This window comes from Danio aesculapii, chromosome 20 (genome assembly GCF_903798145.1).
Source record: "Danio aesculapii chromosome 20, fDanAes4.1, whole genome shotgun sequence".
NCBI classification, from domain to species: Eukaryota; Metazoa; Chordata; class Actinopteri; order Cypriniformes; family Danionidae; genus Danio; species Danio aesculapii.
Genome location: NC_079454.1, coordinates 14,146,084 through 14,166,867, shown reverse-complemented (window position 1 = coordinate 14,166,867; position 20,784 = coordinate 14,146,084). Strand labels below are relative to the sequence as shown.

General features: G+C 44.6%; 1 protein-coding gene and 1 pseudogene across 1 annotated transcript; both read left to right on the top strand.

Moving 5' to 3' along the window:
- The first annotated feature begins 1,155 nt into the window (after positions 1–1,155).
- LOC130247928 (S-antigen protein) lies at positions 1,156–3,057 on the top strand. Its single transcript, XM_056481440.1, has 3 exons — positions 1,156–1,299; positions 1,554–1,752; positions 2,261–3,057. Exons 1-3 carry the CDS (start codon positions 1,156–1,158, stop codon positions 3,055–3,057), a joined length of 1,140 nt encoding a protein of 379 aa, XP_056337415.1.
- Positions 3,058–4,104: 1,047 nt separating this feature from the next.
- On the top strand, positions 4,105–5,188 carry LOC130247926 (general transcription factor II-I repeat domain-containing protein 2B-like; annotated as a pseudogene).
- The last annotated feature ends 15,596 nt before the right edge of the window (positions 5,189–20,784 follow it).

Genomic DNA, 20,784 nt, shown 5'->3' with positions numbered 1-20,784 from the left:
GTCCTGACTTCTACACATGTCCTGACTTTGTTGGTGTGTATTCATAGATTTGTCCTGATATGTCACAAAAACAAACGCACACACACACACACACGCACACACACACACACACACACACACACACACACACACACACACACACACACACACTCACACACACATACACACACACACACACACAATTCTATAGCAGCCGTTATTTAATGTCATGTGAGCATATGCTTGTGCGGGGTCATGGAAGTTCATGTTTGTACATCATTTGCTGAATTGGGTAATGAAAGCTTTACTACTCACCCTTGACATTTGAACTCTGGATGCATTCTCCCTTTGACCTCAGTCTCGTGCTGTTGCACCCTCATAAGCCTAACCTTAACTTTTACTAATGCTGACTCTGGTAAACTGTGGATATCTGGTTTGCAGACAGTAGAGCTGCCGCATAGCTGTTTAAACAGACAAATGTCACACAGACTGAGTGTCATGGGACAAAACTTTTATAGCATCTCACTTTACCGTCACTGTATCCAGACACTTCTCATCGTGATTTATGGCTTATGAGGTCTCATTTTGTAAAATGATTCTTAAACTTGAATAGTTATAGTATATACTAACAAAATAAACTAATAGCTTAATAATCCCAATCACAATTCATGCATCTTATTGCAAGTTTACTATTGAAATATATCAGGTTAAAAAAATGCAGTAAGAAACAAGCTGAAACTCATTTATTATTTCACTTCAAGAATTTACTTTAATTGTGACAGTCAAACTAATAGTACACTGTTCAAAGATTTTTTTCTCTCATTTCCTTTCATTTTGCTACCAAGTCTTCATTATTTTTTGCTTCTTTACATTGTGTATTGTAAAAAACTATACAATAATCTTGAACTGCACAGTACTGATAATATGCTTAACATGTTTAAGAAAGATTTGTTTCCATGTTGTGAACTACTTGTTTAATAATTCATCTAATTTTGCCAACTGGTTGACTTTTTGTAGAGTATTTATTTTATTTATTTTATATGTCTTGGGTATTAGCTGGAGTACCCAACAGAATCAGGCACTTCATCTATATATACTTGTGACATAGATGTGTAGTCTGGGTTAACGGCTGGTGGAGTGTATACATAGCTGGAGTGCCTGTGGTGTGGAGCAGACATGGGCCTAGGGCATGGAGCTGAGGAAGACCTGACACATGGAGCTGAGGAGGGCCTAAAGCATAGAGCAGAGACTTTGGTTCAGGAGGCATCAGCAGGTCAGACAGCCACAGTGGGCCACAAGGCTTTGGGTCAGGAGGCATCTGTGAGTCAGTCAACCCTGGTGTATGAGAGGCAGTAGGTCAGGAGGCACCTGCGAGTCAGACAACCCAGGTGTGTCAGGAGGCTCTGGGTCAGGAGACACCGGTGGGTCAGATAACCCCAGTGGGTCAGGAAGCACCTGCGAGTCAGACAACCCTGGTGTATTAGGAGTCACTGGGTCAACAGGCACCAGAGGGTCAGACAACCCCAGTGGGTCAGGAGGCACCTGCAAATCAGACAACCCTGATGTATTAGAAGGTACTGGGTCAGCAGGCACCAGAGGGTCAGACAACCTCAGTGGGTGAGGGGGCACCTGCAAGCCAGACAACCCTGGTGTATCAGGAGGCACACGGTCAGCAGGCACCAGAGGGTCAAACAACCCCAGTGGGTAAGGAAGCACCTGCGGGTCAGACAACCCTGGTGTATCAGGAGGCACTGGCTCAGGGGGCACTGATGGGTCAGACATCCCAGTGGGTCAGAAGGGACATGCGAGTCAGACAACCCTGGTGTATCAGAAGGCACTGGGTCAGCAGGCACCAGAGGATCAGACAACCCAAGCTGGTTAAGAGGCACCTGCGGTTCAGACAACCCTGGTGTATCAGGAGGCACTGGCTCAGGAGGCACTGGTGGGCCAGACAACCCTGGTGTATAAGGAGGCAATGGGTCAGGAAGCACTAGTAGGCCAGACAACTCCAGTGGGTGAGGGGGCATCAGCAGGTCAAACAAATCAGGTGTATTAGAAGGCACTTGGTCTGGAGGCACTGAAGGGTCAGACAACCCTGATGTATTAGGAGGCACTGGATCAGCAGGCACCAGAGGGTCAGACAACCCAAGTGGGTCAAGAGGCACCTGCAGGTCAGACAACCCTGGTGTATTAGGAGGCACTGGGTCAGGAGACCCCAGTGGGTCAGAAAACCCCAGTGAGTCAGGAGCCACCTACGAGTAAAACAACCCTAGTGTATCAGGAGGCACTGGCTCAGGAAGCACTGGTGGGCCAGACAACCGTGGTGTATCAGGAGGTACTGGGTCAGGAGGCAATAGTGGGCCAGACAACTCCAGTGGTTCAGGGGGCACCAGCAGGTCAAACAAATCTGGTGTATTAGGAGGCACTTGGTCTGGAGGCACTGGAGGGTCAGACAACCCCAGTGGGTCAAGAGGCACCTGCGGGTCAGACAAGCCTGGTGTATCAGAAGGCACTGGGTCAGCAGACCCCAGTGGGTCAGACAACCCCAGTGGGTCAGGAGCCACCTGTGAATCAGAAAACCCTGGTGTATCAGGAGGCACTGGCTCAGGAGGCACTGGTGGGCCAAACAACCCTGGTGTATCAGAAGGCACTGGGTCGGGAGGCACTAGTGGGCCAGACAACTCCAGTGGGCCAGGGGACTCCAGCAGGTCAAACAAATCTGGTGTATTAGGAGGCACTTGGTCTGGAGACACTGGAGGGTCAGACAACCCCAGTGGGTCAAGAGGCACCTGCGGGTCAGAAAACCCTGGTGTATCAGAAGGCACTGGGTCAGGAGGCACTGGTGAGTCAGACACCCCAGATGGTCAGGAGGCACCTGCAAGTCAGACAACCCTGGTGTATCAGGAGGCATTGGGTCAGGAGGCACCGGTTGGTCAGACAACCCCAGTGGGTCAGGAGCTAACTGCAAATCAGACAACCCTGGTGTATCAGGAGGCACTGGGTCAGGAGGTACCGTTGGGTCAGACAACCCCAGTGGGTCAGGAGGAACCTGCAAGTCAGAAAAACCTGGTGTATTAGGAGTCACTGGGTCAGCAGGCACCAGAGGGTCAGACAACCCCAGTGGGTCAGAAGGCACCTGCGGGTCAGACAACCCTGGTGTATCAGGAGGCACTGGGTCAGGAGGCACTAGTAGGCCAGACAACTCCAGTGGGTGAGGGGGCATCAGCAGGTCAAACAAATCAGGTGTATTAGGAGGCACTTGGTCTAGAGGCACTGGTGAGTCAGACACCCTAGATCAAACCTGGGCATTTTACGGCCCGCGGGCCACATACAGCCCTTTGGTTGACTTCGACCGGTCTCGTAAGGTTAATTGGAAATTACAAAATAAATTTATTTTCTCATGTTACCTCATGCATGGACTAAGACTGCATTGCTTTTATTTTGAAGTTGTTTTTTACGTACACAATGACGCAATACGTATAGGAACAGGTGCCTGTGGTTGACATGGTGATTGTAGCCCCCAGAAATGTCCACTCATGCAAAAAAAAGAAAGATAGATGCCGAATGCAGGATTTTCAACAAAAATTGGACTGCTAAGTATTTTTTTACTGAAGTCGGAGGTAAAGCCGTGTGTTTGGTTTGCGGGGAGGAGATTGCCGTGTTTAAGGACTACAATTTGAGTCGGCATTACGACAAGAAACACTCTGAAAAATACAAGAACTTGTCTGATGCTGAGAGGGCACGGACATCCGAAGCTTTGCTAGCAAAGTTGCAAAAGCAGCAAGGCTTTTTTACAAAGCTTCACACATAGAGGGATGCAGCGATCAGGACCAGCTTTGTGATATTCCACAAAATAGCTAAAAACAGTAAGCCGTTTTTGGAAGGAGAGTTTGTCAAAGAGTGCATGGTGGACTCTGCCGCACTAATATGCCCTGAAAAAAAGGCGCATTTGAGCAAATCCCACTGTCCAGGCGAACCGTGACCAGGAGGATCGAGGACATTGCGGGGAACCTGGAGCTTCAGCTGCAACGTGAAGTGGCAAGTTTTGACTTTTTCTCATTGGCCTTAGACGAGAGCTGTGATGTCCGCGACACAGCCCAGCTGCTCGTATTTGTCCGGGGAATAATGGACTTCAAGCTCACAGAGGAGCTAGCAGCAATGCGGTCGATGAAAGGGACAACGACAGGGAGTGATCTTTTTACAGAGGTAAATGCGTGCATGGACACTCTGGGATTGAAATGGGAGAGACTGTCAGGTGTCACAACAGACAGTTGTCCAAATCTTACAGGGAAAAATGTCGGACTTTTGAAACGCATGCAAGATAAAGTGACAGAAATCGATGCAGATCAAAAATTGGTGTTTTTGCATTGTATTGTACACCAACATGTGTTGTGCAAGTCAGTGCTAAAAATCAACCATGTTACTGATGTTGTTACTAAAATAGTAAACTTCATCAGGGCGCGGGCAATGAATCACAGACAGTTTGTCGCTCTTTTGGAGGAGCATGAGACTGAGCATAGGGACATCAGCTACCACACAGCTGTCAGATGGCTACCTGGGGAAAGTGCTGAATAGGGTTTGGGACTTGAAAGCAGAGATTCGAGAGTTTTGCAAGAGGAAAGGCAAAGAGATTCCAGAGCTCTCAGATGAGGATTGGATGGCAGATTTTGCATTTGATGTTGATATGACTGCACTGATGAACGAACTGAACACCAAACTGCAAGGCAAGGGCCTTTTTGTTCATGAAATGCACAGCCTCGTGAAGGCCTTCATGAGAAAGCTGCAGTTTCTTTCAAGTCAACTGGAGAGCAACACTCTCACTCACATGTTAACCCTGAACGAAGTCACACCATCAGCTGATCACCTCAGCAGGTACTCATCCATGTTAGGAGCATTACATGGGGAGTTTTCAAGGCGTTTTGAAGATCTCAGAACAATCGAGGATGAAATGCACATGATTTCCTCTCCCTTTACCTGCAGTGTGGATAATGCACCCAGTGATGTGCAGCTGGAACTCATTGACCTGCAGTCTGATGCAGTACTGGCAGAGCACTTTAAGTCAGGATCTCTGCTGGATTTCTACTCTTCTCTTAAGGAGGAGAACTTTCCAAACCTGAGGAGACATGCTCAGAAGATGTTGGTTCTCTTCGGCTCTACCTACATTTGTGAACAAACATTTTCAGTGATGGTTTACAAAATCCAGGTATAGATCCTCTCTAACTGATGATCATTTGTCAGCTGTGCTTCGCATCTCCACCTCAGACATTCAACCTGACTTTGATGCACTTGTTAAAGCCCAGCAGAGACTAGATTTCTCTCACCGAACAAGAAAAAAAAAAAACGCTTAAAAACACGAAATAAGGTGTTTGGACCAGAAATGTAGGCAACTAGCAGTGAACTGGGACACTTTTTTTTTTAAACATCTTTCTCAAGATCACAGTTCAGTGATTTTATTTTACAGACAATACTGTGTGTCTGTAGAATGCTAAGAACCTCTTTCCAACAATATTTGAAACTTTAAATGTGTTTTGGAGCGAATGTGACTGAAACTGTTAACTAATATAAGTCACAAATGTTTAACAAAAACCAAATGCTCACACTTTGTTTACCATTGCCTTAGGAAATTTGAATAAATCACATTTTTGTAAGGCAACCTCACTTTTTCCTTTTTTCTCATTTATAACATATGGTCTACTCTTACCAGCTTGAGAAAACAACGGTATTTACTACTTTTTATAAAGAAATACCATTAATATTATGCATAATTGACTTCAGCCTTTTGGCCTGGCCCTCCACAATATTTTCTGTTTCTCATGTGGCCCCATGGAAAAACTAAATGCCCACCCCTGCCCCAGATGGTCAGGAGGCACCTGCAAGTCAGACAACCCTGGTGTATCAGGAGGCACTGGGTCAGGAGGCACCGGTTGGTCAGACAACCCCAGTGGGTCAGGAGCCAACTGCGAATCAGACAACCCTGGTGTATCAGGAGGCACTGGGTCAGGAGGCACCGTTGGGTCAGACAACCCCAGTGGGTCAGGAGGCACCTGCAAGTCAGACAAACCTGGTATATTAGGAGTCACTGGGTCAGCAGGCACCAGAGGGTCAGACAACCCCAGTGGGTCAGGAGGCACCTGCGGGTCAGAAGGCACCTGCGGGTCAGACAACCCAAGTGTATCAGGAGGCACTGGGTCAGCAGGCACCAGAGGGTCAGACAACCCCAGTGGGTCAGGAGGCACCTGCGAGTCAGAAGGCACCTGCGGGTCAGACAACCCCAGTGTATCAGGAGGCACTGGGTCAGGAGGCACTGGGTCAGGAGGCACTAGTGGGCCAGACGACTGCAGTGTGTCAGGGGGCACCAGCAGGTCAAACAAATCTGGTGTATTAGGAGGCACTTGGTCTAGAGGCACTGGAGGGTCAGACAACCCCAGTGAGTCAAGAGGCACCTGCGGGTCAGACAAGCCTGGTGTATCAGAAGGCACTGGGTCAGGAGACCCTAGTGGGTCAGACAACCCCAGTGGGTCAGGAGCCACCTGCGAGTCAGACAACCCCAGGGTATCAGGAGGCACTGGGTCAGGAAGCACTAGTGGGCCAGATGACTCTAGTGCGTCAGGGGGCACCAGCAGGTCAAACAAATCTGGTGCATCAGGAGGCACTGGCTCAGGAGGCACTGGTGGGTCAGACAACCCCAGTGGGTCAAGAGGCACCTGCGGGTCAGACAAGCCTGGTGTATCAGAAGGCACTGGGTCAGGAGACCCCAGTGGGTCAGACAACCCCAGTGGGTCAGGAGCCACCTGCTAGTCAGACAACCCTGGTGTATTAGGAGGCAGTGGGTCAGCAGGCACCAGAGGGTCAGACAAACCCAGTGGGTCAGAAGGCACCTGCAGGTCAGACAACCCTGGTGTATCAGGAGGCACTGGGTCAGGAGGCACTAGTAGGCCAGAAAACTCCAGTGGGTGAGGGGGCATCAGCAGGTCAAACAAATCAGGTGTATTAGGAGGCACTTGGTCTGGAGGCACTGGTGAGTCAGACACCCCAGATGGTCAGGAGGCACCTGCAAGTCAGACAACCCTGGTGTATCAGGAGGCACTGGGTCAGGAGGCACCGGTTGGTCAGACAACCCCAGTGGGTGGGTCAGGAGCCACCTGCGAGTTAGACAACCCCAGTGTATCAGGAGGCACTAGTAGGCCAGACGACTCAAGTGCGTCAGGGGGAACCAGCAGGTCAAACAAATCTGGTGTATCAGGAGGCACTGGCTCAGGAGGCACTGGTGGGTCAGACAACCCCAGCGGGTCAGGAGGCATCTGCGGGTCAGAAAACCCTGGTGTATCAAGGGGCACTGAATCAGGAGGCACTAGTTAGTCAGACACCTCAGTGGGTCAGGAGGCACCTGCAAGTCAGACAACCCTGGTGTATCAGGAGACACTGGGTCAGCAAGCACCAGAGGGTCAGATAACCCCATTGGTTCAAGAAGCACCTGTGAGTCAGATAACCTCAGTGTATGAGGAGGCACTGGGTCAGGAGGCACTAGTGGGCCAGATGACTCTAGTGTGTCAGGGGGCACCAGCAGGTCAAACAAATCTGGTGTATCAGGAAGCACTGGCTCATGAGGCACTAGTGGGTCAGACAACCCCAGCGGGTCAGGAGGCACCTGCGGGTCAGAAAACCCTGGTGTATCAAGGGGCACTGAATCAGGAGGTACTAGTTAGTCAGACACCTCAGTGGGTCAGGAGGCACCTGCAAGTCAGACAACCCTGGTGTATCAGGAGACACTGGGTCAGCAAGCACCAGAGGGTCAGATAACCCCATTGGTTCAAGAAGCACCTGTGAGTCAGATAACCTCAGTGTATCAGGAGGCACTGGGTCAGGAGGCACTAGTGGGCCAGATGACTCTAGTGTGTCAGGGGGCACCAGCAGGTCAAACAAATCTGGTGTATCAGGAAGCACTGGCTCATGAGGCCCTGGTGGGTCAGGAGGCACCTGCGGGTCAGAAAACCCTGGTGTATCAAGGGGGACTGAATCAGGAGGCACTAGTTAGTCAGACACCCCAGTCGGTCAGGAGGCACCTGCAAGTCAGACAACCCTGGTGTATCAGGAGGCACTGGGTCAGCAAGCACCAGAGGGTCAGATAACCCCATTGGTTCAAGAAGCACCTGTGAGTCAGATAACTCTGGTTTATCTGGGGGCACTGGCCCAGGAGGCACTGGTGGGTCAGACAACCCCAGGGAGTCAGGAAGCACCTGCAGGTCAGACAACCCTGGTGTATCAGGAGGCAGTGGGTCAGCAGGCACCAGAGGGTCAGACAACCCCAGTGGGTCAGGGGGCTCAAGGTCAGGTAACATTGGCAGATCAGGCAGCTCTGTCAGGTCAGATGGCTCTGGCAGCAGCAGGTCTGGTAGCAGCCGTGGCAACTCTTGGAGCTCAGGCAGCAGTTATAACTGAATGTATTTCTTCAGTTATTGTGTAAATTAGTGCAAAAAATATTGCTAAAATAAAATAATAAGTAATGAGCTGCCAGTACCTTTTCTGCTTTTTTGTTTATATATATCCTAAAACATTTTTAAAAAGTTTCCAAGTTCTTACAGTCTTGTATGTCAACTAAGAGAAATTAAATCCTCCATTCCTTGCCATTGTTTTGAAGATTTTCTTACATGTCCTCTATGTATAAATGTAGAATTCATAGCTGATAGTAATTCATAGTAATGACAAATTTACTGCATCCTAAAAACCCTTAAAATGATTCATAGTATTCAAGAATGTGCTAAAGACAGAGAAAGAAATAATGGAGATGTATAGGCTATAATGATGGAGTGCAGAATCAAGAGAGGAGACAGAGATTTAGAGAGCTGAAGCACATCCTGATGGTAAATTGAGCCCTGAAAGCAAAGATTTACAGCTGGATGTGTGGAAGTCTTCTTACATTCACAGAAACACTGCATGGGGCACAAGAAAAGAGTGTCTGTGGTTAGAAAAACCCAACTAAAGACTTTTCTCACAATATTTAGTTTTTTTAGTTTCTTGTTTGACGTTATAATGTTTTAAGATCATTTTAAACTCAGAATGAGGGGAAAAATCATTGATTATTTAAATTATAGCAAAATAAATTATATAAATAAATCATAATAAATTATAGCATGGTCATTTATGCACAAAAATAGTATGTATTCAGTTTTTGAACATTCAATTATTATTTTTTATTATTATTCCATAAACAACCAATGTATGCATGTTTTTTTTTTTTTTTTTGGATTTACAAGAAAATGGGTATTACACCATTAAGATGTTTTATGAGGACGTTGCTTGTGCCCTCAAAATTCAAATCATACAAAACATTCAGCATATTTAACACTTTTGACATACTAATTTTGCCACAGGTTTCATGTGAGGGTTAGGTTTAGGTGTTAGGGTAGAGTAAGGTCATATAATAAGAGATTTTTTACATTATAAAATACATCATGGAGAGTCCTCACAAACCACATATACAAGAATGTGTGGGTTTATTAAATTTGTTTTTGCTTGTGTGTGCTCTCGAAAGCCAGAGAGGCTTGTTTTTTGACACTCTCATCACACACACACACACACGCACACGCACACACACACACACACACACACACACACACACACACACACAAAATCAGAATCAGTCAGGAGGAAGAGAAGCATTTCGAACATTTCAAGAATCTAAATACTGTGCCAGTTATACACACACGCGCACAGGTTTAGAGGAAGAGGTTCTGAGAAACACTGCTTCAGGGTCTGTGCCCTTCATAAACACAATAAATTCTGGGAAACTGTGACACCCAAAGCAGTAGTGAGAGTTTGTTTGAGCTGAGGATTTGATCAGATTTTCGATTCTGTATGTCATGCTTTTCATTCCCTTGTGAATACCAAATCTGCTTACTTACATTAAATATGTGCTGTACACTCTAATTAAACTGTCTTTAAAAATGCATTGTGATTAAGGCCCAATCCCATTTTTATTTTTGTACCCCAACCCCTTGGCCCTTAAAACCGAGGGTTAAGGGGAAGGGCTTTAAAATTTACCCCTAAGAATTGGGACACCACTACAGCACCTGCACACATATGTAATTGCGATCTCTTGCTTTATATGAGATCAGACAATCGCGACTGCTGTAGTTATTCCAGTTGTGCTATTTTTTGGTATTTATCTTTAATAAATAACTGAAGGCATATGTTATGTTATCATAACCATCTAATGTGGCAATAAGATCATAACTATACTGTGTGTTGTGAAATCTTCCCCTTTAAATGTAGGACTTACGTAAAGGGCGTAAGGACTTACGTAAAAGACGTAGGGCAATGCCTACATTATAGACGTTTTCAGCGTAACTGCATATTCACTAAGTAAGTCAGCAGCACGTCAGTCAGACCGCGTGCGCTTGCTCGGGGACAGCATTATGTACAAGAGAAAGTAGTTGACAAAGTAAGTTTCTCTCTTGTATCTGATTGATGACTTTGATTATTATAATGTACATAAGGTCAGTAATTGATATTGTGGTGATGTTCCTAATGTTTAGCGATCGCTGGGTGTAATTTGATCCTCCTTAACGAACGGCTTAGATGCATCACTCACGTTTATGGTCGCATTATATTAATGTGTGTAATGGTTCATGTTGATAATAGTCATCTGTGGTCATTATTACTAATGTCTGTGTTAAGGATAATTTTATTTAATTATATAACTTTTATTTCATTACTTAGTACTACTCATTACACACTGTGCACTGTTGTTATGCATATATATTTTTTCAGTCTATATCATTTGTCAGTACACTATACTAGTTGTTTACTATGTCGATTGTGATATGCTGAATCATTGGATATACTTTGTAATTATTTGTTGTTACTCATTTTCAGAAACTACCTTAAATACACTGACAAGTGTATATGGTTAAATCTTGTTCAATAAATGGTCAAACTGGACCAGATGACTCCTACTCTCTGACAAGAGTACTGCAGCGGTTAATAACGATTCACTAGCATTTAGTGGGGCGAACTCCAATATTGGTCCTTCAAGCCGGATCTTTTGACTACTGCAGTAATGTCATCTAATGAGCAAGCCAATTCATTTCCTCCTACTGATATGTCAGAACGATATTCAGAACGACCTTCACGGCATCGTCATACCCTCTGAAACATCTGAAAGAGTTTCTCCTTGACTATGGCCACCACCGACCTGCCCTCTCCTCCCAACCCACAGAAGAGGAATCAATGGAGCAGAGAGGAGCAGCAGCCGCAGTGGGTCCAGCTAGTCACTCACAACCAGATACGAGCTCTGCAGAAATGCTAAACCTGAGTTCATTGAGGAACATGTTGAAGTCTATTTCTGACAAAGAGAAAGATGAGGCTGCTGATATGGCCGTGCTTCACAGTAAAATCCAACAATATGAAAATCGACAGCGTCGGCGCAGAGAGCTGATGGAACACATCACGTCATTCCTAAGAGAAGAAGATGAAGAGGATGGTCAAATTGGGAAGCCCAAAACACCTCCTGTACGAGTCCCTTCAATAACCCCTTCATATCGGTCTCCCTCCAGTCATTCTATTGCCCTATCTCAGTCACCTGACATTGAGTTTTTTACCCAGAGACATGTAAGTGAAACGGAAAGGAATGCAAGGGAATCTTCTGACAAGGCTGTGGACTCTGGATTTGTGCCAATACGTCCAATTAATTCCCTCCCCTTGTACTCACCAATTTCATCTGGAATGTTAAATTTTGAACCACATCAACAACCTGCTACGAAGGCAGAGACTGCTCCACTACTGTCTCCCTGTTGCGATAATGCGGGAAAAGGCATTCAGTCCCAAGTGCAGCCACATCTAATAGCCCCTACACCAGTCTACCAGTGCTATAATGGAGCATATGGCCACTTGGCAGTGTCCTCTTTACAACCACAATATACTGCTTTGTCTACAGCCGGTTTGGGGACTCCTCATTATAATCAAACTCAGCCTAGTGTTCCTTTTAAGACTGTGAATAAGTAATCCAGCAGAATATTTTGTGCTGCAACGCACATTACATGCAGCCCCTCAGCCAAAGATTCCTGATTTTATAAATGATAATGAAAGAGAATTTGCTAACTTGAAGTTGGCACTGGACAACCTACTTGAACCTCATGCAGAGCTAGATGAGAAATACAAATATCATATTCTGTTAGAGCACCTAAAATTGCCTGAAGCGCAGATGATTGGACAGTCTTGTTGCCATCATCCATACCCATACTCAGCGGCTATGCAAGCCCTTCAGTTGCAATATGGCCAACCACACCAACTCGCTCAGAGTGAAATAGCAGCAATCCTCACAGCTCCTGAGGTCAAGCCAAATGATGCATGCAGCTTTCAGAGTTTCTCTCTCCGTGTCCACCTCTTAGTGAGTATGCTATTGTCGTTGGAGGGTCCAAGAGGAATGGAGTTAAACTGTTGTTCACATGTAGATCGCTTGTTAAGTAAGCTGCCCAAGTATCTACGAGATGGCTTTATAGAGTTTCTTCAGCTGAAAGAAAAGCTCAACTCCCCCAGTATAAATCCATACAATTTACAAGACTTCGCAGGATGGCTCCAGGTTAAAGCTCAGCAACAAAGGCTATCCACTAGGTTAGTGCAACGCTACCAGTATGAGAGAGCTCCCAGCAGTTCAAAGGAGAGGAATGCAGCTAAACCAAAAAGCCAAAGTACTACCTTGTATCATGGTATATCACTCCCAGAGTCTAGAGCTCTAAGGTAACTTGGAAGAAAGCATCTCCCAAAGTGACCTGTCTATTCTGTAGTAGCAAGGATCACTACATCACTTGATGCAGCCGTATCAGAGAACAGTCTGCAGCTGAACTTTGCAAGTGGATATCAGAGGGAAAGCGCTGCTGGAAATGTGCTCGTTCTCATGCACCTGAGGCCTGTAATTTGAAGAAACCCTGCAGTGACTGTGGTGGTATTCACCTTTAAGTACTTCATGAGGTGGCAAAAAGTCATGAAACTGACAGATCTTTAGTTAACTCGGAGAGCCGTATCTACCTCTTACCAACCCTTGCATCTGGCAGAGTCCTTTTGAAAGTAGTACCCGTGCTGCTACACCACGAAGCAAAGACAATGGAGACTTATGCTATATTAGATGATGGAGCACAACGCACCATGATTCTGCCCAGTGCTGTACAGCAGCTCCAACTCAAAGGTGAACCCGAGACTTTGGCACTTCGTACAGTCAGACCAGACACCACCCATCTCAGTGGCACAAAGGTCACCTTTGGTATCTCCCCCCAAGGTAACCCAGATAAACGTTACAAGGTATCAGGAGCATTTACAGCTTCAGGTCTAGATCTAGTGGAACAGTCATACCCAGTTCCTGCTCTTCAGAGACGGTATGCACATCTAAGGGACATTCCGCTACAGCAATTTCATAAGGTGCACCCCCTGGTACTCATTGGTTCAGACCAAGTTCATCTCATCACAGCGAAAGAGCCTATACGCCAAGGCACCAAAGGGGGTCCAGTAGCAGTTCATACAGCTCTTGGATGGGCTCTCCATGGAGCAGCAATGTTCCCAACAGATCAGTCACCAGTGCAGCAATGTTTCTTTGTATCTACTCCTCACCCAGATGATCTTCTCTACAGAAATGTGGAAAAATTATGGCAACTGGACGTCTTACCTTTTCACAATGAGAAGATGGTGGTTCGGTCTAGACAGGACAATGAGGCTATGCAGGTGCTTGAGTCTGAAACCCAGCAAATGAAAGTACAGGGAGTACAACGTTACGCCACTCCTCTTTTGTGGAAGTCAAATGCACTTAAGCTTAAGGGAACCCTGCAATCTGTTCTTGCAAACTTGAGGAGTACTGAAAGGAGACTCCAGAAAGACCCTGGAAAAGCCTAAGTTTATTCAGGAGAAATCACCAAGCTCATCAAGGCAGGTTATGTGGCCAAACTAAACCAAAGAGAAGCAGCCCAAGCAGGAGAATCATGGTACCTACCCCATCATCTGGTGAGCCATAACAATAAACCCAGACTGGTTTTCAATTGTTCATTCAGACATCAGGATCTATCTCTAAATGATCAACTTCTGCCTGGTCCCACACTTGGACCATCACTGCTGGGTGTCCTGCTACGCTTCCGACAGCATCATGTTGCTGTAGCTGCAGACATTAAGGGTATGTTCCATCAAGTTCGGCTTCTTCCGAAAGACCGACCCTTTCTTCGTTTCATTTGGAGAGACCTGCTGAGTGAGAATCTCCCTGAGGTGTATGAATGGCAGGTTCTACCATTCCGTACCACAAGCAGTCCATGCTGTGCCATATTCGCTCTACAACATCATGCTCGCATTGCTGAACCTAATTATCCAGGGTTACAGAAAATGGTACACCAGAGCTTCTATGTGGATAATTGCCTCACCAGTTTTCCCACTGTTACTGCCGCCAAGCAAACTGTGGACCAACTACGTAGCATGTTAGCCGAAGGAGGATTTGACCTCAGACAGTGGGCTAGTAGTCATCCAGCCGTGGTCGCTCATCTTCCTCCTGAAGCCCGCTCCTCAGCCACAGAGCAGTGGTTAGTCCAAACCCATATAGACCCGATGGAGCCCACATTAGGGCTTCGTTGGAACTGTGCAACTGATACCCTTGGATATCATTACCGGCCCATTGAACATGCTGCACTGACTATGAGAACAGCCTACCAGGTGTTGGCCTCTCAGTATGACCCATTGGGATTCATACTCCCCTTCACTACAAGAGCTAAGGTAATCATCCAACAATTGTGGGCAAAAAAGAGAGAATGGGATGACCCTGATTTACCGCCCATCCTTAAAGATGCCTGGATAGAGTGGGAAAAGGAGTTAGAACACCTTACAGCAGTATCCATTCCTCACTGCTACCAAACAGCCTTCACAACTACAGCAGAACCAATATTTCTCTCCATGTGTTCTGCGATGCTTCTGAAAAGGCATATGGGGCAGTTGTGTATTTCACCGTTCAGCATGGCTCTGACATTCACATTTCCTTTATAATGGCCAGATCAAGGGTTGCTCCAAAGAAGCAGCAGTCCATCCCTCGTCTTGAGCTTTGTGCCGCCCTAGCTGGAGCACAGCTCGCCAAACTTGTGATGAATAAGATGACACTCACCATCAGTCAGACAGTACTGTGGACCGACTCTTTGACTGTGCTAGAGTGGATTCAGTCAGACTCCTGTAGATATAAGGTATTTGTCGGAACCAGAGTCTCTGAGATACAGGAGTTAACCGACCATAGATCATGGAGGTACGTGAATACACAAGACAACCCCGCTGACGACATAACAAGGGGTAAATCCCTCCAAAGTCTGGCTGAGCCTAGTCGATGGAGTCAAGGGCCTCCATTCTTGAAACAGAGCAAAGAGCATTGGCCTAAGAAGCCTGAACCCAAACAGTCGGAAGGAACATCTGAATTAAAAGGGCTTCAATGTTACTGCCTCATAACAAATTACACTACCAACCTTCCTAATTTTACCCAGTTCACTGCGTGGTGCGAATTAGTGGAGGCGACTCGAAAGTCTGCACAAAAAATGGACACATCGAAATCTGCCTCCGGCGAACCTATGACAAGTAGAGAAGCAGAAGCTGTCTTGCTGAGAGCATGTCAGCTACAAAGTTTCCCTGAAGAAGTTGCTGCCCTCAGGGCACATAAACCCGTTCAGACACACAGCCGATTAGTCAGTCTTGCTCCAGAATGGGATCCACTGACCAACACCATAAGAGTGGGAAGGCGATTAAGGAGGTTGGCGAACTCAGACCCAGAACAAATTCACCCCATTGTACTAGATCCAAAACACCTGGTAACAAAACTTATCAAGGAATATGATGAGCGTCTATTACACCCAGGGGCAGAAAGAGTCTATGCTGAAATACGTAGACAGTATTGGATTCTCAGAGGACGCCAAGCCATAAAATACCATCAACTTCACTGTCTGGCCTGTCAACGGTGGAGAGCCCAACCAAAGGTTCCGCAAATGGCAGATTTGCCACCAGAACGCCTCCGATTGCTTTGTCCACCTTTTCACTCAACTGGTGTTGACTGCTTTGGCCTATACCTGGTCAAAATAGGACGGCGCACAGAGAAACGCTGGGGATTAATATTGAAATGTCTAACAACTAGGGCAGTACATATTGAGCTTCTTAATTCGATGGATGTTGACGCCTTTCTTCTTGCACTACGCCGGTTCATAGCCAGAAGAGGCACACCACACAAGATCCGTTCTGATTGTGGCACCAACTTCCGAGGAGCTGATAGAGAATTTCAAGAAGCTTTCTCTAGTATGGAGCCAGAACTCAAAGCTCAGCTTTCAGACTATCAAATCAGCTTCAAGTTTAATTCACCTAGTGCTCCCACTTCGGTGGAATATGGGAGCGCGAAATCCGCTCCATAAAGAATGCTCTCCAAGTGGCTGTAGGAACCCAGGCTATTACAGAGGATGTTTTGTCCACCGTTCTAGTGAAAGTAGAAGGGATTCTCAATTCGAAACCACTAGGATATGCCTCAACAGATGTTGCTGACATGGATCCAATTACTCCTAATATTCTCCTTATGGGGCGGCGGAATGCATCACTACCTCAGGTAGCATATGCTCCAGGAGATATGGGGCGGCGGAGATGGCGACACTGTCAGAACATGGTGGACCAGTTCTGGATAAACTTTACTAGGAACTACTTGCCTGCTCTTCAAACCAGACAGAAGTGGCATAAAGCTTAAAAAAACCTGGAAGTAGACACTGTTGTACTTATAGTGAATCCACAACTCCCAAGGGCTCAGTGGCCTATAGGCAGAGTTCAAAAGACCGTACCCAGCAAGGACGGATGTGTGTGGACTGTTGAAGTTGACGTTAATGGTAAAACTTACATCAGACCAGTTGCACGCCTGATAGAGCTGCCTGCTCTAGAAGGTAGCACCAAGACATCTAAAGAATTCCCTTGATTACACCTTTGCTGTCCAAACGTGGGGGGCGGCTGTTGTGAATTCTTCCCCTTTAAATGTTGGACTTACGTAAAGGGCGTAAGGACTTACGTAAAAGACGTAGGGCAATGCCTACACTATAGACGTTTTCAGCGTAACTGCGTATTCACTAAGTAAGTCAGCAGCACGTCAGTCAGACTGCGTGCGCTTGCTCGGGGACAGCATTATGTACAAGAGAAAGTAGTTGACAAAGTAAGTTTCTCTCTTGTATCTGATTGATGACTTTGATTATTATAATGTACATAAGGTCAGTAATTGATATTGTGGTGATGTTCCTAATGTTTAGCGATCGCTGGGTGTAATTTGATCCTCCTTAATGAGCGGCTTAGATGCATCACTCACGTTTACGGTCGCATTATATTAATGTGTGTAATGGTTCATGTTGATAATAGTCATCTGTGGTCATTATTACTAATGTCTGTGTTAAGGATAATTTAATTTAATTATATAACTTTTATTTCATTACTTAGTACTACTCATTACACACTGTGCACTGTTGTTATGCATATATATTTTTTCAGTCTATATCATTTGTCAGTACACTGTACTAGTTGTTTACTATGTCGATTGTGATATGCTGAATCATTGGATATACTTTGTAATTATTTTTTGTTACTCATTTTCAGAAACTACCTCAAATACACTGACAAGTGTATATGGTTAAATCTTGTTCAATAAATGGTCAAACTGGACCAGATGACTCCTACTCTCTGACAAGAGTACTGCAGCGGTTAATAACGATTCACTAGCGTTTAGTGGGGCAAACCCCAATACTGTGCATTACACCCTGGCCATTTTCATCAATTTAAACACACAAGAAAACAACATTAACATTATATCAGACACTATAAAAAAACTCATTCCCAGCCACTAGACTTATCTGACAGGTTTTTTTTTTGAAAAGCATGACGGTAAAACACGAACACGGTTATGAATTTATTAAAACATGTGTTTGTTTGTTGAAAAATTCGTAATAATGACAAAAAATACTAATTTGTGGATCTCCTTACTTCCTGGTGCAGCTATCCTGCTGTTGTGGCTGGTGTATTCTGGGAAATTCTTTTACCCCTTGGTTTCGAGTGTGGTCCTGAAAAATCTTCGTTTGAAGGGCTATACACTTCTTCCCCTTAGCCCTACGCCTTCAAGCTAAAGAGAATTAGAAACCCCCTACCCCTTGACATGAACACGCAAAACGAGGGGTAGAGTTAGGGGGAAGTGCTAAGGGGTAGAATTGGGATTGGGCCTAAGTCTCCAAAATTATTACATTCAGTCAGCTCTTATACATATTCTTTCTTAAAGTAGGCTAAAGGTTGCTCTCTCTCAGTTTAACTAAAAATTATTAGCTAGTTAATATTTGTTTTATTTAATAAAATAATTAATTATTAGCTCTCCTGTGGTTTTTGTGAATTCGTTCAGATGCTTAAGAAGAAAGATCAAGGTAAATTGCACTTAATTCGTTTTCTAGAAAACATGCAAGTATCTTTTGTTATTTCCAAAGGGCAGTACTAAATGGAAAAATATTCTATATGCTTTAGTATATATAGAAGTGTGAACCTACACTGGTTTTACGGTTCGGTTCGGTTACGATTGCCATCAACTCGGTTCAATTCGATATCTCGGTGAATCATGGTGCATTGACAATGCTTTCCATACACAATTTGAAATTTTACTTAACAGCACAAGAATTCTTGTATTAAAATGTATTATTTATAAATATATATTTATATTTGTATATTATTTGCAATACAATTTTGTCATCCTGTAATGCAAGCAGTCAGATATATGAACTGTACCATAAATTTTAACAAACACAACAAAACTAAAGTACATGAACAGAACAATATGAGCATTTATAGCAAATAAACAAATGTAAATATTATACCGCTTGCTTTTTGAGCTTGTCGAGCAAGTTGTTAAATACCTAACTGGTCACGCGCTTAACAGAAAGGGCTGCGATTGGTTCTAACACACTGGCACTGTTCACCGATGAGTGACACTGATAAAGGGACGGCAATCACAGCAGATCCATGATAGAAAGAGAAAACTCGCTCTGCAGACACACTCATGTCTGAATCCACAAGTATCGCTATAACAGCCGAGAGGAGAGAAAACGTCATGTCAGCAGGTCAAAGGGGCCACGGTGAGAAAGAGAAATTGAGTTTACTTTCATTTTTCTCCACAGCAGTGTAGTATTTCTTTAGTATTATAAGTGTAATTTCAGTGTCAGTGAATGACTGTCCAGCAAACACACGCAGTGAATTGTACAGAGTTTCTGCATTTTAATTACTTGCTTCCCTCGCCATAGTATTCTAATGCGACATAGCACATAAGAGATAAATGACGTCAGTAACAGTACCTACATAACAGTACATGTCTGCATCGCAGTGCACCTAAGAAACAATTAATTTTTACACCCCTAATACATACACACACATACGTACACACAAATATACATATATATATATGCAATATCACACAAGTAGCATTGCGTTATGGCTGTATATCAGCACTGGTGGGAGCTGTGCGTTGAGCCATATCACACTGTAACGAGTGTGATATTGCGTTTATACAACAGTTTGATGGCATAATCGAGTATATAAAAAAGAAAATCAAACACTGAGAGTCTAAAAAACTTTTTGTAAGAGGAACTACTTTCTTCGGCCATTCATTCACATCTGCAACTGATGTCAGAACAGCAGAAGCAGTTACTAATTCACCAATATCACTTTATAGCAAGTATTTGAATGATTCTCAAGCGTAATGTCTAAAATGATGACAAAACAGGTGATTTTGCTGACACTTTAAGATTATAAAGCTGAACTTGACATGAAATGCCATCCATCTACAGAGATATCTTCTCACAGTGTTACAGTCGACAGTACTTCTCTGTTGCAATTGGGATATCACAATAATTAACCCCGAAAAGAGCAGCGCAATCACTACCAGAATGCTGTTGTGTTTGCCATAAGGAAAAATGCTAAACACAAAGTGGGCATTTCTTCTTTCTTTCTGCCAACACAACACACATTCCTGATATGAGTCTCGTCTCGCACTCAATACACTGCATTTATATGGTATAAATCAGTATAAATACAGCAATACAACATACAAAAAAGTGAGATTGACTCAGAATATCCCTTACCAGCATACCTGCCAATATTTGTCTCAGAAAATACGACAGGAAAGTAACTGTACTGTGGTGTTAGTAACTGTATTTTGCACCAGGTTTTGGGCAGATACTGTACCAAAGTTGGCTAACCGGGGGGTGTTACAGACTGTAAAAAAAAAAAAAAGTGGAGTGGGAGGGGGTCGGGTGAAATTACAGGAGTTGTCTGGGAGAAATAACAAAACGGGAGGTATGACAGTGTTGGCAGGTGTGCTTACCAGTTTAATTAAGATTTGATCAGCTGTAGTTAGAAATTAGGCTGTTTTAATCTTCTAAGAGCTTATTATGTGGTCCTTTCACCATCTTGTGCACAGACAAAGTCAGCCATCTTAGATCAGTTCAGTATGGCAGGCTAATGGCCGTCTCAGAAATTATAAATATTTTAAAATAGGCACTATCCTTATAAATAAATAAATAAACTGCATAGTTGCTATCAGCTATCAGCCAATCAGATTCAACAACCAGACAGAAATGTTGGATACATATATATAAAAGTTTCAATAAAATAGGCAAAACCTGGACCTAATTCTGTTTTAAAGTTTTCACCCCCTGGCTCTTAATGTTTCATGTATCCTTTTGTGGCATCAGTGAGAGTTTGAACTTTTTTAAATTGTGAGTGCCCTCCAGTTTACCCTACAGTCCAAAGACATGC